Here is a 25,347-nt window from a genome sequence, read left to right as displayed (position 1 = left end):
ATATGTTGCCTGCAAGAGACTCACCTCATAGAAAAAGATACCCATAGATTAAAGGTGAAAGGATGGGGAAAAACATACCATGCACATGGACTCAGCAAAAAAGCTGGAGTATCCATCCTCATTTCCGATAATGTGGACTTCAAACCAAAGTTAGTCAGAAGGGATAAAGAAGGTCATTTCATACTGCTTAAGGGAAGCATAAATCAGCAAGATATAACAATCATAAACATCTATGCCCCAAACAGTGGCTCATCCATGTATGTCAAACAAATCCTTCTCAATTTCAGAAACCAAATAGACCACAACACAATAATACTAGGTGATTTTAACACGCCGCTCTCACCACTGGACAGATCTTCCAGACAAAAATTGAGCAAAGAAACCATAGATCTCAACAACACAATCAATAATTTAGACTTAACGGACATTTATAGAATATTCCATCCAACCAAGAGTGAATACACTTTCTTCTCAGCAGCACATGGATCCTTCTCTAAAATAGACCATATATTATGCCACAAAGCTAATGTTAGCAAATACAAGAAGATAGAGACACTAGCATGTATTCTATCAGATCATAATGGATTGAAGTTAGAAATAAATGAAAGAGTAAAACACAGAAACTATTCCAACATCTGGAGATTAAACAATATGCTATTATATGATGAATGGATAACAGAAGATATTAGGAAGGAAATTAAAAAATTCTTAGAGGTAAATGAGAACAAAGAAACATCATATCAAAACCTCTGGGACACTATGAAAGCAGTACTTAGAGGGAAATTTATTTCATGGAGCGCATTTAATAAAAGAAGTAAAACTCAACAAATAAACAACCTAACACTACAGCTCAAAGCCTTAGAAAAAGAAGAACAGAACAGCACCAAAAGTAGTAGAAGACAGGAAATTGTTAAACTCAGAGCTGAAATCAATGAAATTGAAACAAAAGAAACAATACAAAAAATTGACAAAATAAATAGTTGGTTCTTCGAAAAAATAAACAAAATTGATAAACCTTTAGCCACACTAACAAAGAGAAGACGAGAGAAAACCCAAATCACTAAAATTCGGAATGAACAAGGAAATATCACTACAGACAGGATGGAAATACAAAACATAATTAGAAGCTATTTTGAAAATCTATACTCCAACAAAATAGAAAATTTCGAAGACATCAACAGGTTTCTAGAGACATATGAATTGCCTAAACTGAATGAGGAGGACATAAACAATTTAAATAGACCAATTTCAAGTACTGAAATAGAAGAAGTCATCAAAAGCCTACCAACAAAGAAAAGTCCGGGACCAGATGGGTTCTCAGCCGAGTTCTACAAAACCTTTAAGGAAGAGCTCATTCCAATACTTCTCAAAGTATTCCATAAAATAGAAGAGGAGGGAACCCTCCCAAACTCATTCTATGAAGCCAATATCACACTGATACCTAAACCAGACAGAGACTCATCAAGGAAAGAAAATTTCAGACCAATATCCTTAATGAACATCGACGCAAAAATTCTCAACAAAATTTTAGCAAATCGCATACAAAAACATATTAAAAAGATAGTGCACCATGATCAAGTGGGTTTCATCCCAGGGATGCAAGGTTGGTTCAACATCAGGAAATCAATAAACGTAATTCACCATATTAATAGACTTAAAGTCAAGAATCACATGATTATTTCAATAGATGCAGAAAAAGCATTTGATAAAATACAGCACCCCTTCATGCTCAAAACACTAGAAAAAATAGGGATAGTGGGAACATTCCTTAATATTGTAAAGGCCATTTATGCTAAGCCCATGGCTAATATCATTCTAAATGGTGAAAAACTGAAAGCATTCCCCCTAAAAACTGGAACAAGGCAGGGATGCCCTCTTTCACCACTTCTATTCAACATCGTTCTTGAGACTCTGGCCAGAGCAATTAGACAAACCAAAGAAATTAAAGGGATACGAATTGGAAAAGAAGAACTCAAACTATCCCTGTTCGCTGATGACATGATTATATATTTAGAGGAACCTGGAAATTCCACCAGAAAACTCTTAGAACTCATAAGTGATTTCAGTAAAGTAGCAGGTTACAAGATCAATGCCCATAAATCCAACGCATTTTTATACATAAGTGATGAATCTTCAGAAAGAGAAATTAGGAAAACTACCCCATTCACAATAGCCTCGAAAAAAATAAAATACTTGGGAATCAATCTCACAAAAGAGGTGAAAGACCTCTACAATGAGAACTATACAACACTAAAGAAAGAAATTAAAGAACACCTTAGAAGATGGAAAGATCTTCCATGTTCTTGGATAGGAAGAATTAATATTGTCAAAATGGCCATACTACCTAAAGTGCTATACAAATTCAATGCAATTCCAATTAAAATCCCAATGACGTACCTTACAGAAATAGAGCAGGCAATTATGAAATTCATCTGGAAGAATAAGAAACCCAGAATAGCTAAAGCAATCCTTAGCAGGAAGAGTGAAACAGGGGGTATTGCAATACCAGATCTTCAACTCTACTACAAAGCAATAGTAACAAAAACGGCATGGTATTGGTACCAAAATAGAAAGGTAGATCAATGGTACAGAATAGAGGACACGGACACAAACCCAAATAAATACAATTTTCTCATACTAGACAAAGGGGCCAAAAATATGCAATGGAGAAAAGATAGCCTCTTCAACAAATGGTGCTGGGAGAATTGGAAATCCATATGCAACAGAATGAAACTAAACCCATATCTCTCACCATGCACGAAACTAAACTCAAAATGGATTAAGGACCTCGGAATCAGACCAGAGACCCTGCAGATTATAGAAGAAAAAGTAGGTCCAAATCTTCATCTTGTTGGTCTAGGACCAGACTTCCTTAACAGGACTCCCATAGCACAAGAAATAAAAGCTAGAATCAACCACTGGGATAGATTCAAACTAAAAAGCTTTCTCTCAGCAAAGGAAACTATCAGCAATGCGAAGAAAGAGCCTACAGAGTGGGAGAATATCTTTGCCAATCATACTTCAGATAGAGCACTAATCTCCAGAATCTATAAAGAACTCAAAAAACTCTACTCCAAGAATTCAAACAGTCCAGTCAACAAATGGGCTAAGGAAATGAATAGACACTTCACAGAAGAAGATCTACAAGCAATCAACAAACATATGGAAAAATGTTCAACATCTCTAGTAATAAGAGAAATGCAAATCAAAACCACCCTAAGGTTCCATCTCACCCCAATTAGAATGGCGATTATCAAGAATACGAGCAACAACAGGTGTTGGCGAGGATGTGGGGAGAAAGGTACACTCATACACTGCTGGTGGGGCTGCAAATTAGTGCAGCCGCTATGGAAAGCAGTGTGGAGATTCCTTAGAAAACTTGGAATGGAACCACCATTTGACCCAGCTATCCCACTCCTTGGCCTATACCCAAAGGACTTAAAATCTGCATACTACAGAAATACAGCCACATCAATGTTCATAGCTGCTCAATTCACAATAGCCAGACTGTGGAACCAACCTAGATGCCCTTCAATTGATGAGTGGATAAAGAAACTGTGGTATATATATACTATGGAATATTACTCAGCCATAAAGAATGATAAAATTATGACATTTGCAGGCAAATGGATGAAATTGGAGAATATCATGCTAAGTGAGATAAGCCAATCTCAAAAAGCCAAAGGACGAATGATATCGCTAATAAGTGGAGGTTGACACATAATGGGGGGGAGGGAAGGGTTAGAGTTAGGGTTAGGGAGGGGGGCAAGTATGGAGGAAGGAACTACTGTATAGAGGGTAAAGAGGGGTGGGAGGGGTGGGGGGAAGGGAAAAAAATAACAGAATGAATCAAACAACATTGCTCTATGTAAATTTATGATTACACAAATGGTATGCCTTTACGCCATGTACAAACAGAGAAACAACATGTATCCCATTTGTTTACAATAAAAAAAGAAAAAAAAAAAAAAAAAGTAAATTCTGTTAAAAAATCCTTCAAAAATGAAAGTGAAATAAAGGTACTTCAAGAGAAATGAAAAAAAAAAAAAAAAAAAAAAAAAAAAAACCACAGTGTGACTTCATATCCGCAGAAAAGCTATAATAAAAGAACCAGCATGGGAGAGATGTGGAGAAAAGGGAACTGACGAAGGGTTGGTTGGAGTGTAAAATGGTACAGCTACGTTCGAAAAGTCGGTAATTCCTCAGTTGGTTAAGCAGAGTCCTCATGAGATGCGGTAATTCTACTCCTAGATCTACACCCAAGAGAATTTAATGTATGTCCACACAATAACTTGTACATAAATGTTCACAGTACCCCGTGGGGGTAGGGCATGATGTACTGGAGATTGAATCAGGGTCTCTCACACATGCTAGGCAAAAGCAAGCACACCAACCCTGAGCTACATCCCCACAGTAGCACATAGTAAAATCCAAAAAGTTGGAAAACGCCTAAATGTCCATCAATTGATGAATGGAAAAAATGAAACAATATTGCCATAAAATGGAAAGTTATTTGGCAAGAAAAAAAGTGATATTACACGTTGTCTACCACGAATGAACCTGGAAAACATGCTAAGTCAAAGGATCCAGAAACACGGATACACATTATAATGATTCCATTTATATGAAATATCCAGAACAGACAAATCTGTTGAGACAGATTCGTGATTGCGTAGGGCTGGGCAGGATTTGGGAGAAAATGGGGAGTGAGGGCCAATGATCATGGCACTCCTTTGGGGGTGTGACAAAATGGTATGAAATTGTGATGATCGTTGCACAACTCTATTAAAAACCAGTTATCAAGCACATTAAATCGGTGAATTGCATATTTATGGTACGTGAATTAGATCTCCATAAAACTGGCTTGCTTAGTTTTGAGCCTGCCTTGGTAAGTTGAACTCTGAGCTCAACGAAACTGAATTATAGGAGTGATTTTTCAAAACTCCAAGCGAAGGTTTTCCCGGTCCTCTGAGAAAGCGAAAGTGGGCTATGACCATTTTCTAAGGACGCCAGGAAAATACGAACCGGAGCCTGGGATGCCAGCGCTTCATCTGCGGGCGAGCGCACAGCACGATCCGGATCCTGGAGCCACTGTTTGGCAGGCTCTCGGGCACCCCCAGGCCGGCGCGCAGGACCCGCGGCGGAACTCCCAGGACGGAGCGGCCGGGGCCTCCGCCTCGCGCCCCGAGAAAGGAGGGCGGGAAGCCTGCTCTGCCGGGTCCTAAGACGCAACCTCGGCGCACGCCGGAGCAAGTCCCCGGCCCTTCCCAGCAGCGCTCCCGGGCGGCGCCGCCCGCCGCTCGCTCGCTCGCGAGGAGAGGCCCCACTGCGAGGGGAGGGGGCGCGGTCCCCAAGTCGCAGGGCGTGGAGCCCGGGGACCCCGCCGCGAGCGTGCAGGCTGCGGCCGCCTCCCGCCCCCGGCCGCGCCGCGCCGCCCCGCCCCGGTGCGCCCCTCTCCGGCTCCTCCTCTTCCCCTCGGCCTGCGTCCCGCCCTCGCCCGCAAACCCAAACACTCCGGCTCCTGCTGCGCGGGCCGCGCGTGATCGTCCCGCCGCCGCCGCCGCCGCTGCTGCTGCCGCGCGCCCGGGCGCCCCAGCCTGCGCCGCTCCGCTCCGCCCGCCGCCGCCCGCGGCCCGGCCGAGCGATGCTGCTGCTGGCCGCCGCCTTCCTTGTGGCCTTCGTGCTGCTGCTCTACATGGTGTCTCCGCTCATCAGCCCCAAGCCCCTCGCCCTGCCCGGGGCGCATGTGGTGGTGAGTGGCCTCCTGTTGCTGCCCCCCGACCTCCCGGTCCGCTTGGCCAGCCGGCAACCGAAGCCGACGAGCCTTCCTCCAGGCCGTGGTCCCCAGGAAGGGACGGCCAACGGGGAGTCACCTGCCGCCGTCCACCCTGGCACTGCCCCTCCGGGCCGGGCGCCGGGCCGCAAGACCCGCCCTCCGTGGCATCTGGCTCTTCCCGGGGCCACACTGCGATGGACGGGACTGGTTCCAGCCAGCCGGGTTGTCGGGCTCCAGGAGCTCGGTAGCTGCTCGCCGGTGCCCAGTGCATCCCTGGGATGCGGATGTTTTGGTCCTTGGCTTTCCCGATCAATCAACAGAGAGGCTGAGAAACTTTGCCAAGGACACAGCGGTTGGCGGCGCGCAAGGTGCCGCGGGGACCCCGGCGAGGCCAGCAGCTGCCTGCAGGGTGGTGAGGGTGGACGCGGGGAGGGGTGTCACGAGCCACCCGCACCCGCCGAGGCGACTGGGGACTGGAGAATGGCCCGTGCGAGGGACAGAAAGGGCAGGTGCCAAAGGAGTCTGGGAAGTGACTCACCTGGGGGAACTACAGGGAGCCCAGTGGTCTGGCGGTCTGGGCTAGGGCGTGGGCACGCTTCTGCCCCGTCTGCACAGCTTGTCTCTGAGCTCGCCCAGTGTCTGTGATTGACGTTTCAGTGCCATTCTTTGCCATCATTTCATAGTCGAAAGAATGAGCTAAACCGACGCGGCTAGGGCCACAGGGCTGAAGGACATGCGAATGGTTGGTTTCTTACCGGAAGCTCGCGTGTCCCTATTCTGCAGGTGTGGCTCCTTTTGCAAACCCAGAGGATGCCTGCCCCCTGCGCCCAGCGCTTCGCTGCCAGCAGTGGCTTTCTATTTGGATCCCACAACCTGAGGCGCATTGAGGCGGGGAGTTTTGAATAAGGAGAGCTAGTTACTAAACTGGAGCACATATTATCTGAGCACATACCTGTTGCTGCCATCTCACCTGTCCACTGGACTATTGCAGAATAGGATGGTCATTTGTTTCAGTACGCTTTAAATCCGAACAGGGGTTTGTGAATGATAAAATGTGTTTAATTTTTTCTTGGTAAACTGCAAACTGTGAGATTGTTTTCAGTTCCTGCTGTTGCTGATGTGGAAGGTGAGGAGTTGGGTGTAGATTCACTAGAGAGAGGGGAGTAAAACTTGTTGATCACCCCACGTTCTGAGCGTTTCACATCCACAAGAGAACTTGTGCCTCAGATGCCAGCTTTAAAAGTTGAATTCTTTCAGCACTTGTGCTTGCAGAGAATAATGGGGGGTGGGGATGCAAAACCAAAATTTGAATTGAAAATTTTAATTCAGTGTTTATAAGAAAGTTTTAGTTCCTTCAGTTCGCACAAGCTCCAGGTCACAGGTAAGGTAATAAATAACCTGTCTGTTGTGATAGACAAGGAATTTCTTGTCTCACTTTAGTATTTTAAATAACATACACACACATGAATAATTCACCATCTGTCTTTTTTAATGTCCTAAGAAGAGTAAAGTGCAATTTACTTGAGATTTGTTAGAGCAGGCGCAGGACTAATCTTCGGGCCAGGAAGGATTTGGAGCTATTTACCGTTTCTAGGACGATTCTTTTGCACTGGTACTGTCTGTGAGTAGTGATGGCACGCAGCACGTCCCACAGGCTGGTGCTTATTCCAGTCCTTCCCTTTTTTGGATGATGGGGAGCAGTTCTGCTAGCAATGAGCCAGCTCCTGTTGTCCCCAATAAGAGCTGTATGGTGTAATTAAAGAGAGAGTAGCACTGGAACAGTATTTGCAACGGGCAGTAAGAGCAAGTGATACAGAAAGGAAATTAAACTGGACGCTTTAGTCACTTGGGTCACTACTTGTCAGACGATACACACTTGCCATTTTTTTCAGCCACTGTGAAAGTTCCTTATATGTAGTTACCACATTTAGAGTAGCACAGCCCAGATTGGCCTTAGTGTGTTTTTTCAGACCTTTAAGAATTAGCTTGACTAGAAGACAGTTTCCCATGAGCCCTGACCTGGAAGTTGAAGTCCTACTCCTGTTATACAGAAATCTTAAAAATTACAAGGGCTTAAGCCTTTTTTTAATCTTTGCAGTAAATTTACATAACTAACTTTCCTATATACAGCCTAGAAAAAAGGACAGCAATAACTATAGCTAATATTGTATATACATTTTCTCAATAACCCACAACTTCCACCTCCATTAACTGATTTTATAATAATTTATTTACAAGTTCTTTCAGCATTCTGATCTCTAGGGAAATGGCATCATACACCGTTTTGCAAAATAGTGTAGGCAAATGTTTATTTAGTGACTGCTTCTTGCAAGGTTCTGTGCTAGAAATGAGAGAGAGCAAGAGCACTTGGTATTTGTCCTTAAGGAACTGATGGTCTGGAGGCAACCAGGATGTCAATAAAGTCCCTTCACAGGGCATACCGTGACAGGTAAGGACATGGTCTTGTGACGGAGTCAGGAGAAGCTTCATGGAGAAAGGGACATTTGAACTGAGCTCTGTGGGGTTAGAAGGGTTCAGAAGTATTGGTGTGTGGGTGACGTGGGATGAGGGGACAGGTAAGCAGCAGGGACAGAATCATAGAACGGGGACCTTTTTAGTGCCCTTTCTTGTTGCTTTCTGGTGAAATCTAATAAACCAAAACAACTCATGAAACATCCTGATAGTAAAGACTTCCTCAGAGACCGCTTTCAGCCCGGGCCACAGGTTATTTTCATAATAACCTTCTATAGATAATTGGTTAATTATCCACCAGAAAAATCTCTCCTTCGGTGGCAAGTCAAGGTTAGGAGCAATGAAGGGTGCCTGCAGGTCCCAAGGAGATAAGCCTCTGTGCAGGAGGGGTTTCATGATGACGACGTCCTGGGATGAGAGACGTTCCCTAAAGCATGATTTCTGTCTCACAGTAAAATAGCCAAAGTAGCCCAAAGGCTAACTGTAGGGAAATGGGTTTTGAAACTGCTCTTTAATGTAATATTATTAAGTCTATGTTTTTGTCATAGACTTTATGACTTTTTTTTTTTTTTTTGGCAGACCTGAGGATGGAACCCAGAGTCTCCCACATGTACCACTAAGCCTTACACCCAGCCTGTAACAGTCTTTTAAAAAGCAGGATATAGTAACTTGAGATATATAATTTGCACAGGGACAATACTAGAAAAATAATACTGCATTTGTCTCACTGAGTGAAACATGTATTGAGTCCCCCCTGTGCCAAGTGCTAGGAATATAGTGGAGAATGGAAATAGAATTGATATTTCTGTGGAGCTTGTGGTGTGTTGATTGTGTTTGATTCAGTCACTTAAATGTGTGACTGTTGGATTGTGTGAGAACCATAAAGTAAAGAAAAAAGAATGCAGTGCTGAGAGTGGGCTGGGCTGGGGGGCAGGGTGTACAGTGAGTGCTTACCTGAGGAAATGATGTTTGAGTGGAGATTTGCTGGATAAGTAGGTGCCAGCTAGATCAAAGGAACAGGAGGAAAGCATTGGTAGCAGGGAAAAGAGAATGTGCAAAGGTCCTGTGGTCAAAGGGTGCATGGAACTGAGAGATGGCCAGTATGGTTGAGTGATAGATAGGAGGAATAGAATGCAGCAGGGAGAAAAGTTTGATATTTCAGTATATTCTGATCATATATAATGAGTCATTTAAAATACAAGATATGTACAGGTAACCACTCTTTTAATCTGTTGTACTTGTAGTATCATATAGATGTGTCATAAGGCGAGAAAATTCATTTAGATTTGGAATTAAAGGCAGATGAATGTATTATGTATTAACTGTCGTTATAGAGTACTTTCTTTCCCTCTAGTGAACTCAGAAAATTATAGGCATGTGTTTTCTAGTTCAGTACTGAAAACAAAGCAGTAGGCTCTGCTGACAGTATAGTTCTTCATGCTGGCCTAACTCCCCACACTAAGCCCGGTGGGAAGAAGCCACAAGAGCTGGGCAGTTCTTGTAGAACCCCAGTAATTACTCTGTTCTGTTCCATCCCATTCCATTCCGTCCTGCTGGGGGTAGAGCCTCTGGCTTCTTGCGTGCCAGGCAGGTGTTCTACCACTGAGCTACGCCCCCAATCCCATCATAATGCTCTGAACATCTTCCCCTGGAGGGGAGATCAGAAGCGCTAACATTTCATTGTTTTTGTTCATAGGTCACAGGAGGTTCCAGTGGCATTGGGAAGTGCATTGCTATTGAGTGCTATAAACAAGGAGCGTTTATAACGCTGGTGGCCCGAAATGAGGTAGGTGTTGTTGGTTCATCATTGCTGACTTACGTATTCAGCTTTAATCAGGGACCAGGTGCCAAGCGTCTGGTCCTCACAGCTGTGCTGGGAAGTCCTCACCTCCCTCAGGGGCTGTGATTCCTGAACTACTGGTTCTTTTTGTGTTTAGGCCAAGGGTTTCTCTGTTGACGTGAGATCAGCTCACCAAATATATATTTAGTGGCAATCACATATCAGACCGCATTGCAGACGTCGCGGATCTCGAGATAGAGAGGCTGAGGCCACAGGAGGCCAGATGTGCTGGCAGCAGTGATTCCGAAGCTGAAACCCGAGGGCGTAGGTGTCTGCTTATCATTTCTCTATAATTTGCTTATGACTACGGGACTGTCTTCCCTCCCCACACGTCTAGCAAGACGGATTTTCTACTTCAAGTTGATGCAGGGTCTGTTTTCTCTTTTTCTCAGGGTCTGCTGTTCTTGCCGGCGTTGCTTTAGAGGGCAGAGCGGTAACCTTGTGTGCACAGGAACAGTCCTGAAGTCCTCGTGCCCCCACGCAGGGCAGAGGAAGCGAATGTGACTGTGTCCGCTGCTCTTGGGCGCAGAGCGCAATGCTTGGTACACAGCAGGCGCTCAAAACAGATTTGTTGAATGAAGAAATGGCAGAAGGGCAGAGAGCATGGCAGTGCGAACACAACCTCGTGGCTTTGGGATGAACTGCTTCAGTGGGGGTGGTGGGCTGGAAGGGCCCCTGGGAAGGCAGGCCAAGGTCGGCCTCGGGAGACAGGGTACAAATAATGACCTAGAATTATTCTCCACGTCCATAATTGTTTCAAAACCTGGGAAAGGCAGAATCAGCTACATTTTTTTTTTTATATACTTTGACTTCTCTAATAATTAATTTGCTTTGGCATTTAAGCCACCTTACACGAATGGAAGCATAGAGTCAATCAGATGCACTTTGCGTGCCAGGTGTGGCGGCGTGCACCTGTAATCCCAGCGGCTCGGGAGGCTGAGGCAGGTGGATGGTGAGTTCAAAGCCAGCCTCAGCAACAGTGAGACCCGGTCTCTCAATAAAATACAGAATAGTGCCGGGATGTGGTTCAGTGGTTGAGTGCCCCTGAGTTCAATCCCTGGTACCATAAAGATGCATTTCGTGAGTATTTTAACAGAGCTGGTACTCAGTGCAAGATGAATGACACAGTAGGTGGGAGGCCCTTGCCGCAGGGATCAGGGGTCCTCCATTTGCTAGAACTGAAGGCACCCAAGAGCCTTCTGGGCTTGAGAAATCCCTTATCTTCTAATGTGATGTTTCCTACCCGTCTTGGCAGTCCTGTGTGCGTCTTTATGAACAGAACGATATCATTTTATCGTAGTCACACGCGTTTGGACTTGGGAAGAGTCTCTTCCCTGCTTGTCCTTGGGAAGAGTCTCTCTCCCTTTTTGTTCTTTTCTGTTTCTCGGGGTGTATTTAAGTTACTTCTCTGACAGATTAAGATTCTGTAAACTATATCTTTTTTCTTGAAAATAAGCAAAACAAACAAAATCAAAACCTTGGAAGAATTATTCACTCCCCTGAGTATCTTGGCTTGTCGAAGAGTAGTTTTGAAATTGGCCAGTCATAGCTTTGCCCATCCATTTGCAGAGTGATTTTTCCTCTGGTTGCACCCTGTTGGATGTTAGCTTACACCTGCAGCTTTGGGAAGCATCCACAGCGGTGTGGCTGCTGGTGTTTTACAGCATCACTAAATAACATGGGGTGAAAACATTTGTTAGAATTGATAGCATGACCATCAGCAATCAATACCATGTATTCACGATTTGAGTTTATTTTTCTATTTCTCTGCAATACATTTTAAAATGTGCTATCATGTATTCATAGCTTGAAATATTTTAATTCTTTCTTTCATGGACTCTGGCCCATAGTTACTCAGTGAAGGTGCTGCTTTGTGTAGTTGGTAGAATTTAATAAATATTTATACAAACAGTTGCTTTTTTCTCCTTTCAGCACACAGCAGACAGGCATATAATCACAGTTCTAATTAATCGTTCTGTGTTGCTTTCAGGACAGGCTGCTGCAGGCGAAGAAAGAAATTGAAAAGCACTCTGTCAATGACAAACAGGTAAAGCACGGTCTTCAGCGTGCATTTTCTATAGCATCGACCCAGCAGAGAAAGGAAAGCCAGGGTTCCTTCACCTGTGACTGGATCGCTGAAAGCACACATGGTTTTCCTGATTAAAATGCATTAAATTAGACTGTTTTGGAACAGGTGAAATCGTTTGAATTGTTGAGGAACTCAGGTTATTACCAAAAAAAAAAAAAAAGTGTAGACACTTGCACACTCTGTAGATGGTCAAATAACAGGGTGTTTATTTCATTTAGAGTATTAATTAATTAGCTAATTATTTTTGTGGTGCTGAAGATTGAACCCAGCTGCTGTAGCACTGACCCCCGGCCTCTTGTTTTTATTTTTAAATTTTGAGACAGTCTGGCCAAGTTTTCTAGGCTGGCCTTGAGCATGTGATCCTCCTGCTTCAGCCAGAGTCCCTGCAATTACAGGCCTGTGCCATCATGCCTAATCAGTTGTTTATTTAAATAACCTTTATACAAATGCTTAAAAGCATAGGGTATTTAAAATACTTTTGGTTGTGAAAGTTTTTGGTGAATAAAATGGGACACATGATGTATATTTGAGTATGAAGCATGGTGACAAAGTAGTGACTAGACACCCTTCACTTGAGTTAAAGAAATGGAGTTTAACAGAGTATCTGCCATTCCAGCCTCACTTTCCTAGAGCCACCCCCAACTTGGGTGTGTTGTTGATCCTTCTTTGCTCTTTTAAGAACCTTTACCATGTATGGTAAAATATGTGTAGCTTATAGTTGCTTTTTAAAGTTCTGTTTCTTTTTGAACTTTATGACATCTTAATTTTTTAACCGCTTTATTGAGATACATTCACACACCACACAGAATCGCCCCCTGTGAAGTGTGCGATTCATTGCTTTCTTAATCTAAGTCACAGTTGCACAACCATCACCCCGATCAATCCTAGACATTCCCGTTACCCCACCAAGAGTCTCCACATCCACTGGCAATTCCTCGCCTCGCCCGCTCCGCCCGCACCCAGTCCTGGGCTGTCAATCCATAGACTGACGTGACATCATTCTTTATGCATTTTTGCACAACTTCTTTCTTCATTCAATATTATTTGTTAAAAAGCCTTCTGTGTTGTTGCGTAACGTGGAAGTTCACTTAATTTTTCAACCCCTTTATGGTATTCAGCGGTAAACTACGCTTTGTTCATCGGTTCTACTGTTGAGTGGATTTTTGGTTGTTTCCAGGTTTTTGGGTAGTTCGCTGTGGGTTTTGTACATATGCGTGGAGCTGGACGCACTTAGAAGTGGACTTGTTGAGCTGCTGTCCACGTGGCCAGGTGTCTGCACCTTCACAGAAGGCCATCACTCCCCGGGAAGTCACTGGTGGTTTGGGTTGCTCCTCATCCTTGTCGACACTTAGTATTAGCAGACTTTTTTAAGCTTTGCCTTTCAGATGGGTTTTAAGTCTCATTTTGCTGTGGTTTTAATTGCTTTTTTCCCATTCCAGTATATAATAGAGATTTTTCCATGTCAATAAAAATAATCAGTTCTCTTGTGTTGACCTCTGTCCACTTTATTTATTTATATTTATTTTTGACTAGTGCAGCCTACGCTGCAGGTGAAATTCCTCGTCCACAGTTTTTTCTGGGACCTTGGCCCCTGATGGTCCCCCTTCTCTGAAGCCACCAACATCAGAAGGACACCAGCTTTGCGGCTCCCTCTGTTTTCCCAGTGTTCCGGGACTTGGGATGGAGACGAGAGTGTGGTGTAAGCTGGAGCTCGGGTGTGGGTGGCCGAAGGCCAGTGCTGCCTGCGGCCAGCACCGACCGCGCTCCAGGCTTTGGGTCAGGTAGAAGGCGCTTGTCTTCTATCCATGCCGAGGGGCGGTCATCAGGGCTGGGCGAGAGCTTGAACCTTCTGCCAGGACTGGCTTGTTTTTCCCATGGAGGATTTTTCTCTTTGAAATTTCTCCTCTGTGGTATAGATTTTATTTAGTAGCTGGTCTGATACTTTGTAAAAAGTATTAAAAGACACATTTTAAAATTAATCCTATGATTCCTACCCTCTTTTTAAAAGAATGTTTTCTATGTGATGTCTTGGAAATAAAATCCATTTGGGGGGTATTACAATGAAGGGCAAAGTCCCCTAGTCTGGAATATTCCAGGTTGTGTTTGTGAAGAGGGCTGTTTCCTTTTCTTTGGAATTTAAATATTTTGACTGGAGTTCCTTCTCGCATTATATGAAATTTTATGCCCTACTGTGTCAAATCCTAAAGAAATGGGTCTCTTCTTTTTGTTTGTTTTGAGATGGAGCCTTTCTATATTGCCCAGGCTGGCCCTGAAACTCTGGGCTCAAGAGATTCCCTCTGCCTTAACCTCCCAAGTAGCTGAGATTGTAGGGTCAACACAGCTGCGCTCCTGCCGGAAGCAAAGACAGAGGAAGAGGCTGGGGTCCCAGTATCCTCTCCAAGGTCATGCCCCCAGTGGCCTCTCTTCCTCCCACCAGGCTCCTCTTCTAAAAGGTTTCCTACTTCCTAGTAGCACCACAGGCTGGGAATCAAGCCTTCAACACATCAGCCTTTGGGGGACACTCATCCAGAGTGAAGCACCTGCCATTCCGGATGCCTGCCTGCCTCTTCCAGCCCCCATTCCATAATTCCCGGGTACAACTATTAACTGCATCTCTAACCAGTTTTAGTTGCTGATCCATACATTCAAAATTGACTACTTTTATCAGAAATAATTGCTTTTAGTTAAAAATAACTTTAAAAATCAGTTTCAACACTTGCATATCTCTGACATTTTTTTTTTTTTTCTGTAACAGGTGGTGCTTTGTATCTCAGTTGATGTATCTCAAGACTACAACCAAGTAGAGAATGTAATAAAACAAGTAAGAGGTGGGGCTGATTGGAATCAACGTGCTTGACTTTTGATTGGTTCTTACCATTTTGTTCTGTGGCTTGGAATTGGTAAATCTTCCCTGTATCTGTAACAGTTTTAAGGAATTCACTGGCGAGCCTTGATTGGCTGCTGAGTGACCCTTTTCTTCTGTCTCTTAATTTCACTCTGCTGATTTTTTTATAGGCTCAGGAGAAACTGGGCCCAGTGGACATGCTTGTAAACTGCGCGGGAATGTCACTGTCTGGGAAATTTGAAGATCTCGAAGTTAGTACTTTTGAAGTAAGTGCAGATGTTTGCTTCCTGGGGCGGCCCAGCTACAAAAAGCAGAAGAAGGCGTGGGTAAAGGATTTAAGAATAAAGTAGACGAATGCATTCGGGCGTTCACAGATGCTAGAGAAGACTGAGGAAGGCTGACGAGGTCTTGGTCCCAGGGCCGTGACCACTGAACCTTACGAGCATGGACTAGTCTCTGAACCTCAGTTTTCTCAGCTCGAAAATGAAAACGAACCATCTGCTGTGACAGATTACTGCGGTGATTCACTGAGATCACATCTTCAAGACAGTACTTTATAAAACCAGCAGATGTTGGGTGTTCTCAACAAGTACCAGTATTATTAACAATGAGAGACCAGGAAAGTTGAAGAACAGCCTCCCTGGTGTTCTCAACTCAAGATCAGAAGCTGATGCATCCTATTTATATTGTATTAAGCAGGTTTTCCAAGGAACCTCTTTTAATAATTTCTTTCAGCATCAAAGAAATGGGCGTTAGATTTGAAATCTTTTTTTAAGTGCACAATATTTTGCAGTTGGCGGTACATCTGCCACATTTTTCTTCAAGTTCTGCTCGCCCTTTGTCGTGCTGGTTTGAGTGCTTGACTCTGAAGTTACCCTATCTTCCCCTTTAATAGAAAAGGAGAGTGCTGGAGCAGTTTTCTCGCTGTCTGGCTTCTGGCTGGCCATGGGAAAGCACCACCAGCTCTGGATTTCCTTGAGGCAAGCAGGAGAGTTGGGTAGATAGAGGCATGTGGTGGGATGTGTCTTTAGGCTCCTTTATCAGCTCGGCGTGGAAAAGAGTTGTCTAGACTTGTACACCTTCATCTGGAAGGAGTGGAAGGGAGATTTGAAGATTGTATCAACAGCTGTGTAAAGAATCAGTTTGGGAAAACAGTTTTTTAGTCTAGGCAGGAAGTGATGAAGCAAAGGACTTAGGTAGCCAGAAAAGGAGTAGGCGTGTGAGTGTGTACGTGTGCACATGCACATGCTTGAGAGGATGTGGAGTGAGAACCCACCGACTCAGCTGGACTGATCACGGGGGCGAGGAGTGGGTCGGGACACACGGAGTTGTGTGGTTGTGATAAACGCACAGCTGGGACCCAGGAAGGGGGCAGTGTGTCGGGCAGCAGGAGTGGGCGTTGACCTGTGTGTCTGGCGGTAGAACCCGGGCACTCGCGTGGATGGTGCGTCGGGGCAAGGCTGTGAGCAGGAGTGGAGGAAGCTCAGCGCTCATGCAGGCGAGTGTGCAGGTGTCAGTGACAAGCAGAAGGTGTGGAGCACGAGTTGTCACAACTCACTGTAGGAATTGAGCAGGTCCCTTGTGACCCCGCTGGGAGGGAGGGGGCAGTTGGAAACCTGCACCTGGCTTCTCTTGGACTTCACAGGCGTCTTTTCCTCTCTGATTTGTTTGTGTCTCTTCCCTGTGATAAACCTGAGGACTGTGAGACTTCCCCGGGGGTCCGGGGGCGCCCCAGCTAACACGTTTCTCTTGGTTTCCGTTTTCATGCTTCTTCTCTTATCCTGAGTCCCTGATACCGAGAATTAGTTTTGAATTTTCTCTTGCCCTTTCGTTCTCTCTGCTTCGTTGTGTGTTCTTTCTTCTAAGAAGCCAGCGTGTCTGTTTTGTGTTAGGGGCTTTGCTTGGGTGGCTGCTGATCCTTGGCCACGTCTACACAGTGAGATCAGGACACTACAGGACTGGTGGGGATCCTGTGCTGTGGGGAGACTGTTTGACGAGAGCCCCTCTGTACTACGATGGGGCCAGATCTTGGGCGGGGACCAGGTTCTGTAGGTCTTATTTACTGGACTGAACAGAAGCCATTACAAAGCATTCTGGTCTCCTGCCTGGGAGACATGCACCTGTCTGCAGTGTCCTGAGGGTGACAGTGGTGGAGAGTGGGGGTCTCCAAGTTCAGCAGACTTTCTCTAAGCCCCTCACTTCATCTAGGGGCCACACCTCTGCCTCCCGCCAGGCTGGAAGAGGGGTGTAGATCTGCTCTGTGGAGAGGGGAGACCTCCGGGATCTGACTCTCCTTGCACCCCCCCTTCCTTTCATTGTCCCTATGTTTTTTTTAAAGTCAGGTGAAGGTCACATAAAATAAGCCACTTTGAAGTGAGTGGACAGTTGAGAAGCATTGCCCACATTCACAGTGTTGTATAACTGCCACCTCCATCTGTCACCCAAAAGGGAACCCTGTATCTATGAAGCACTGCTCCCCATTCTCTCCTGGGCTCCTGCCCTAGGGCCTGGCCACCACCAGTGTGTGCCCTGTTGCTCTGGATGTTTCCTGTAAGTGGGACCCTGTGGTCAGTGCCCTCGTGTCTGGCTCCTCTCCCTCAGCATAGTTTCTGGGGTCCCCTGCATTGTAGCATGTGTTGCTACCCCTCCTTTGCGTGGACTGGTAACACCCCACGGAATGAGGCACCTGTTGTCTGGGCTGTTTCTACCTGACTGCCTGTACGCCGACCTCCTGTCTTTCAGCCCTGTGTCCACCCAGCCCTCCCCGCCCCACAGGTGCCGGGTGCTGCTTGAGCCTTTTGGGGCTTCTGTGGTCCAGTCCTGGTTTTAGTGTCTCCACTCCTTCTAAGAATCAAGTTGTCCATCTTCTGCTAAGTTAGTCCTCACTGTTCATTCTATTCTTTAGTTTCCAAAATGCTATTGCTGTTGTTTTCATTTCTGTTTTTTTTTTTATTCTTACGGGTTTGTCCATTAAGTGGGCTCTCTAAAGGTGCCAAAAGACTGCCTTTTTTCAGATTTTTTGAAAATATGTTTTTAGATGTTGATGGACCTTCATTTTTATTCATTTATTTTTATGTGGTGCTGAAAATTGAACCCAGTGCCTCCCACATGCTAGGCAAGCCGTCTACCACTGAGCCACAACCCCAGTCCCTTTCAGATATTTTTTAAGGACATTTTTATTATCAAAACAATACAATGATACTAAAACCCATTTTGTGGGGGAAATGGGAATACCAGCATCCTGACACCATCACTTACAATTGTATTTCCTTGAGTCTGTGTTTACATACATGTTCTTTTATTCATTATTTAAAATAGTGATAGCCACAGTCTAAATACACCTGACCTCCGTTTCTTAAAAACTAACAGCATAAGTAATTCCCCATGTCACTTCTGTTTTGGGTTATCTTGAACATATTATGATTGATTTAGTTTTACATAATGGTAGAGCTAATATTTTTGTAAGACTTAATACAAAAAAATCCATTTAAATGCAAGCACTTTTAGACTCTCAAGTTAAAAGTTGGAGGTTTTAAGAGCTTTAGCATGAGGGAAACAAATCAAGTGCCCACGTGAGCCCTTACCCATGGCAGGTAAGAACCAACGCGTATTGGCTCGCTGTGGGCCAGGAGCTGCGCTGGCCCTTAACTTCTCTTTCCTCTTTTAATCCCTGTGGTAATTCCAAGATTAACTTGTTTTCAGCTGAGAAAATGAGCTGAGCATCTGACTTTGTGATTCGTGGTTAAGTAGGTAGCAAACGGTAGAGCCAAAGATTGAACCTCCAAATCCCAACAGGTAACCACCATCCTGCTCTATTTATGCTCTTCCTGTGTCATGGACCCCAGCAGGGCTAGAAACATCTAGAAGCTCTTCCCGAAAACTGTCTTTCCAAAGTATTGCCTGCAATATGCCGTGTGCTTTATAGGAGGAAAACTAATTTTGACCAGTTTTCAGGGAAGATCTAACTGCTGTCATTGTGAGAGGGCAAGATGGGATTGAGCTGGCCTGTGACAGAAGGTGCTGGGCAGCGCATCTCACGCACACCATCCTTCAGTCGTCCGTTCACTCGTCCCACAAGGCTGCCGAGCGCCCCAGTCACTTGGAATTCCACTGGAGAACTTAAATATGGAAAGAGACATAATTCCCCTTGAGAGCGTCCTGAAGGCTGTTGACCTTGTTCCCTCCTCATGTGGCTCCCTTGTTCCCTGCAGAGATTAATGAGTGTCAATTACCTGGGCAGCGTGTACCCCAGCCGAGCAGTGATCACCACCATGAAGGAGCGCCGCGTGGGCAGGGTCGTGTTTGTGTCTTCCCAGGCGGGACAGTTGGGGTTGTTTGGTTTCACGGCCTACTCCGCGTCCAAGTTCGCCCTCCGGGGATTGGCAGAAGCTCTGCAGATGGAGGTACAAGTCCAATTCTGAATTTACTCCTCTCAGTTCAGCAATATACAAGCTTTTTGGTTTCTTAGCTGCTTTAGTGCATTAAATTAGAGATTCATAGATTCGAAATTGAATTTAGAGAGTGCGTTACATTTGAGATTTCTAGATTTGACACTAGCGAAAGAGAATTGACTCAGCCCTGAGTTCTGAATACGTGAAATGCTAGTAATATCGTCATGGTGTTTTGGCCTGATACTGTGCAGATATAAGGTTAACAAGATATTTTATTCTATAGAGATCTTCCTGTAACAAATAGATCTGTCCTGATGACCAGAATTAGTGAGTGTTGAGGGGAAGCCCTTGAATTGGGCACTGACCCTTGGCTTTTAGGTCATTTAAGTTGGTGTCAGTTTCTTCATCTATAAAATGAGAGGGGTAGAATAAAAAAATCAGTTTGGCTCTCCTAATACATTTTCAGGTCTTAAAAAAAGGTTGAAGAGAGTGAGAGCTTTTTATTTTCACAGTTAATGGGGGAAGAAGGGTGCAGCTGGGGTTAGCTTCACATTAAGTGTCATGGTGCATGTGCCCCTCAGGTGTCACTGGACTCATGCATCGCGGTCACACAGGGGGGCTCTGGGCGTATCACTGGGGGTCTATCCAGGGCCACCTAAGGTAGAATTCCTCCTGCCACAGTAAACACTGGAATGTAACACCACCTCATGACGTTAAAAGCCCAAAGAGGAGAATTCGCAAGACGAGCCCCCTTGTAATAAGTGTGCTTTTGGAAATCCTGGTTAATCGTTTAGATCAGAGGTGAGCAATTTTTTTCTGTAAAGGACCAGATAGTAAATGGTAGGCTTTTGAGGGCTGGGTGGTGCCTGTCGCACCTACTGAAGAAAGCTCTGGCAGCAGAGAAGCAGCTATAGTCAACACTACATAAATGAAAAGGTGTGACTGTGTCCCAGCAAAACTTTGTAAAACCAGGCACGGGCTATATTTTGCTGACCCATGTTTAGAATATGCCAGAAGAAACCTTGATTTTGTCTGACAGAGACCCACATGGCCTAAATATTGGACAAGTTACTAGGCCAGTGACAGCCCTGATGGGCCACAAAGAGATTGATAGACTGTGTTCTCCTTCCAAAGGATCGAGCCGCAGATTTCTTGTTACCAGCTGGATTAAAATCTTAATCAAAATAGGTCATCATAGTACACTTAACCAATAGGGCACACATGACTGTGAAATTTCAGACAAGAACACTGGTTATTTCTTTTGCAGTTTTTACTTGAAAGAGTCCCTTTATGAATAACCATTTTTTTTGTCATAATTTTTTGAAATATGTGAGGCAGATGTTAAGCCACCTAATGGAAAGAAGACCGAATTTTCCATGATTTCAATGAGTTTCTCAAAGTCATAGAATTACTTGGTGACAGAAATAATAACAAGATCCAAGTCTTCAGCCCCCTGTCTCTGGGTCTTCTGCAGTAGAGGATGTGTCTGTAATTCAGGTCAGAAGTTGTCTCATTCATCTGGCTGCTGGTCTCAGCCCCACACTTGGGTCATAGAGTCCATGTAGGTGAAGGGGGTGTTTGGAGATGAAAATGTTGCTCACTGGGCCTTTTCCTCTAAATCTTGTCTTGCCGAGACAAGTCTAGGTCCACTAATTTAGGGCAAAGTGTATAATCTGGGTGGCCTGATTTCACTTCTGGTAGAACAGAGGTGCTAATTCAGAAGAGGGAAAAGAAAACTAGTTGCCAGTACCTAGTTACCTCAACCTTGGTGACAGATGAGATCTGCACACTGCAGGTTGCTGGCCTGGGCCCCAGGTCTGCTGAACTTCCATCCACATTTGGAATCCATTGAAAATGTCCTTGCTTACACAAAAAATAAAAACATGTACCCTGAAAAATAGCCTATTTTATCTTGGGGAAATAAATCCTTTCTTCAAAATCTAGTTTGTTCATAGTAGAACTTATACCAAACCATTATTTCCCTAAAAACCGAGTGCTGTTTTTGAAACCTGGATAATCCAGTCAGTTTCTGTGAATGAAATCAATATAACTGCTCAAACTAAATACTTGCAGTAATCCTTTTGGTTTAATAAACTTTCAAGTCTTCCTTCCCCCTTGCTTTGTCCCCAGATTAAGGCAGGGCCTTGGAAATGCTGTAGGTACAGTGCGTAATCTTGAAAGAATGCTTTGTTGGCATTTCTCGGGGGGGATTTTTCTTAATATGTTAGGTACAAATATATCATTTAAAGAGTTTAAATTTTAATCTTTTTGGAAAGCAGAGGTGAGGTAGGAGCCAAACCTGATGAGGCCCTGCCCCTTCCTCCATCTCTGCCCACCATGGTTAGAAAATAAGCTGAAGCTTAAGTTCTGAAGTTTCATGTAAATAGTCTTGCTTCAGCCCCTGCGTCTCTGTTGTAATGGAATGAGGAACACAGGTCTTAGGTGGGATCGTTTTGTTGGTAAATCAGGTCTTGAGTGAGCGGTTGGTCTTTCCTGTTTGAGGTTGATCCCAGGTGGAAGGAAGCAGAGAGAACAGAGGGAGTGGGGAGAGCAGGGGACAGAGGGAGGGGGACAAGCAGGCAGGGGCTAGCCAAGCAGAGCCTCAGCGAGTGGCTTGTATGTTCTTAGAAAGAGTGGTGACCTCAGGGGTCAGACTTGTCTTACCAAGAACAACTGAACCCAAACCACCCTCATTGCCTTTTCTGGTTGCTATGAAGTCCATAGTTAAAGGACCATGTGAAGATGTTCAGTGTATTCAGCTTTTAGTAAATCAGGTGACCAAGAGTGACCAGAAGCTCCATGAGAAGAGGGAATAGTAAGTTTTGTCCATGCCTGTGTGCTGCATTCTAGGAACAATATCGGCACACAGTAGGAATCCAGTAGGTACTTGTTGGATAAGTAAGTGAAAGCCTGCATAGATGGTCAAGTCACTAGCTATTGACAGTATCCACCCTTTGACCAGGAGAGTCATTTGGCTTGATAATTACAGGGAGGATACCAACCCAGAAGGGGATTGGCCCGGTTTCTCTCAACCCCAACAATCTATGGTCCCACCCTATGAGAAAACTGTTCTGTAAAGCTCTGTTTCACCACGGCAGCCATAGCCTTGAGCCTGAGACTGTACTTTGAAATACTGTCTTACATTAGTTTATGGTCCTTACCTACTGTGGGGGTGGGGCAGAGACCTGCTTGGAAGTGACCAGCCTGAGCAGCCAGGGTCAGTCTTTATAAGCCTCTGTAATTACCTCTTACTGGCTTTTTTGTGCTGTTTTTCCATGGTCCGTGCATAGGAGGGCAAGGCTGTGGGAGACAGCCTTTTTAAGTCACTGTCTCAAAAACAAGTGGAAGAGAAATTGCTTGCTCATCAACCTCGTGGCCTGGCCCCTGTCCAGAGCCATTTCTGAGCATGGCTGGGCCAGGAGGATGAGCTCTCTCCGGCCCTCGCAGTGGCGCTGGAATGGAACCAGCAGAGGCATCTTTTCCCTGTGGCACTTTCCAGTAGCTTTCCAGAGTCCCCTGTTTCTCCTGACCCTTGCAGATCCCCACGTTCCACTTTAGAGCTGTGCTTCACTGAGGGAACCTGGGAGCAGAGGGCAGCGTAATGAGAGGGGACCTGGGACGCTCCTGGGGGCTGCAGTAAGGCAGCAGCAGCACTGTGGTTCTCTGCTGGGCAGTCCCTTTGGGTTTGCAGTCCCTGACCTTACTCTAGGCTGTCTCTGCTTCCCAAACCTCAGATGTCTTCATGCCAATGAGAAAAGTGAGCCAGTAGCAAATAGGATCATAGCAAAGGGATCCGGATGGCACCTACCCTTGCCCTGAGTGTGGCCAGTTACCAGGGCCGGTGGTTTCCATTAGAATCACCCTGTCGCTCTGACCACCTCCTGAGAATGGGCCCAGCCAAGGCAGGTGGGGGCGGGGATGCAGGATCACGTGCCCTTGACCGGAGGTGTGAACCTTGCTTCTCTGCCACAGGTGAAGCCATACAACGTGTACGTCACAGTGGCCTACCCACCCGACACCGACACCCCTGGCTTCGCCGAGGAAAACAAAACGAAGGTCAGTGCTCCTGCCCAGGCATTCCGCGTCTTCGGCCTTGTGAGCCTCTTCTCTCCAGTTTTGCATCCTTCTGCTCCACTTCACGGTGGTTTGTCAGCCACCAGTGTCTGTGGGGTGTCCTGGGGGTGGAGCGCTGCACCAGGGCCTGAGGTCCCGGATTCTCCAGGGGAATCTCCTCTTTGCTGCCCCTCATGCCAACCTCGTCCCTTCACATGCACCAGGGTGACCCGTCACACGTCATCCGTTGCTCGGCAAGTCTTTGCCTTCTCTCCCACTCCCGATTCCCCCTCTTAATCAGCACGTCTAAACTGCGATTGGTTTATTTATTTTTAAGATTGCAAAATGACCTATTGACTTTCTGCTGCGGGAGATATAACTTAAGACTCAGATCTGTTCCCCACTCCGGTGTTCTTCCTGTGTAATTGCGTTAGATGCTGCCCAGCTTCTGTATTAACATGACCGTGTAGATATTCTTCACACCTGCCCATTTCTATAATGACGTTTCCTCTTTCTTGCCTTTTCATCTTCTTAACTTTGTATCTGTAACTTATTCAGTCTTAGAACTAAAAGTCCCCTTTTGATCCCAAACGGGGTTTTCTATTACTTTCATCCTGTTTCCCTCAAAGCCATTTCTCCTGGGCCCCCACCTCTGGCCTGATCCAGACCTGCGGGTCCCAACTCCTCTGCTTACCTTCTCCCTGCAGGTTCCCTTCCCTTCCTTTGTCGAGTCTCAGGAATGAGCTTCTGTAATTTCCTGAGGATGCGCACATCAGATGTCAGCTGTCACCTGTGCTTAGAACCTGTGTGTCTGAAAATGACTCTCTTTTCCCTGTGTGCTCCGTGGTTGTTCTGTGGGGCACAGAATTCTAAGTTGGAAATGATGCCCCCCTCTGATTTGGGGGCATTTCTCCACTGACCTCTAGCTGGCATCCTGGTAGCCCAACCCTTTATATAGGATCTGGAGGTTTTTTGTTGGTGGTGGTGGTTTTTTTTTTTTTTTTTTTTGGGTTTATTTCTGGAAACTTTTTATCCATTTTTATCTTTCCTTAATGTATTTTGATGCAGAGTGTTCTCATTTTATGTGCTAGACACTCAAATGAGCCCTTTTATTCTGACAACTCATGCACTTCAGTTCTGGAACATTTTCTTAACATTACTTTTTTGATAATTTCCATCCAAAGTTATTTCAGGTATTCTTTCTGGAGCTTCTGTTACTCAAATGTTGAACTTTCTGGACTGTTCCCCTAATTTTCTTTCTCTCGCTCTCTTTTTTAACTTTTCTGTTGAAATTTTTATTTCTGCTGTCACATGTAAAATCTTTTTAGCTCTTTGAATATTTTACATGTCAAAATGAACCCACTTCTATGTGTAATGCACTAACATAAACATTTATAACTTACCTTCCTTCCTGGGTTTATTTATGTTTTATTTCTGAGGATCTTTATTCTGGGGTTTTGGTCTTGTTTTATTTTTGTCACTGTTTAGAGGTTTGTTTGTTTTCATGTGTGTGTCTGTGTGTGGTTCTGGGTGGGGATTGAACTCGGGGTGCTCTACCTCCGGGCTACATCCCCAGCCCTTTTCTGTGTTTATTTGCGACAGGATCTTGCTAAGTCACTCAGACTTGAGTTCCTCTGCCTCAGCCTCTCAGGTGGCTGTGATTAACCAGCAGCACCCAGAGGGTCTTTTTTAAATCGCTGTCTGTGTCTGTGTCAGCTGTTTCCTCCGAGCTGCTTCTCCTCTGTTATTGTCGCTGCTGTTGATGTCCAGGGATAACCGGCGATCCTTGGTCGTCCACGCTTGAGTGGGGCGCTGCCGCACCTACTGTAGGGCTCCGGCTGCCCTCTTCCTGCTTCACTGCAGGGCCGGGTGGGGGAACTG

The 25,347-nt window shown here is 45.1% G+C and overlaps 1 protein-coding gene across 2 annotated transcripts in view; it reads left to right on the top strand.

Annotated features, from left to right (window-relative positions):
- Positions 1-5,065: 5,065 nt before the first annotated feature.
- Positions 5,066-25,347, top strand: part of KDSR (3-ketodihydrosphingosine reductase) — a 31,678-nt gene continuing 11,396 nt past the window's right edge. For both annotated transcript variants that reach the window (XM_079109209.1, XM_079109208.1), the window contains exons 1-7: positions 5,066-5,752; positions 9,945-10,034; positions 12,079-12,135; positions 14,933-14,998; positions 15,193-15,288; positions 19,234-19,425; positions 23,386-23,469. In XM_079109209.1, the coding sequence (XP_078965335.1) occupies positions 5,645-5,752; positions 9,945-10,034; positions 12,079-12,135; positions 14,933-14,998; positions 15,193-15,288; positions 19,234-19,425; positions 23,386-23,469 (693 nt within the window). In that variant the 5' untranslated portion in view covers positions 5,066-5,644. The remainder of the gene's footprint in view (positions 5,753-9,944; positions 10,035-12,078; positions 12,136-14,932; positions 14,999-15,192; positions 15,289-19,233; positions 19,426-23,385; positions 23,470-25,347) is intronic.

The sequence above is a fragment of the Sciurus vulgaris genome (assembly GCF_902686455.1).
Source record: "Sciurus vulgaris genome assembly, chromosome: 13".
In the NCBI taxonomy this organism is placed as follows: domain Eukaryota; kingdom Metazoa; phylum Chordata; class Mammalia; order Rodentia; family Sciuridae; genus Sciurus; species Sciurus vulgaris.
The sequence above is the reverse complement of the archived record's forward strand: the minus strand, read 5'-3'. Positions and strand labels throughout refer to the sequence as shown.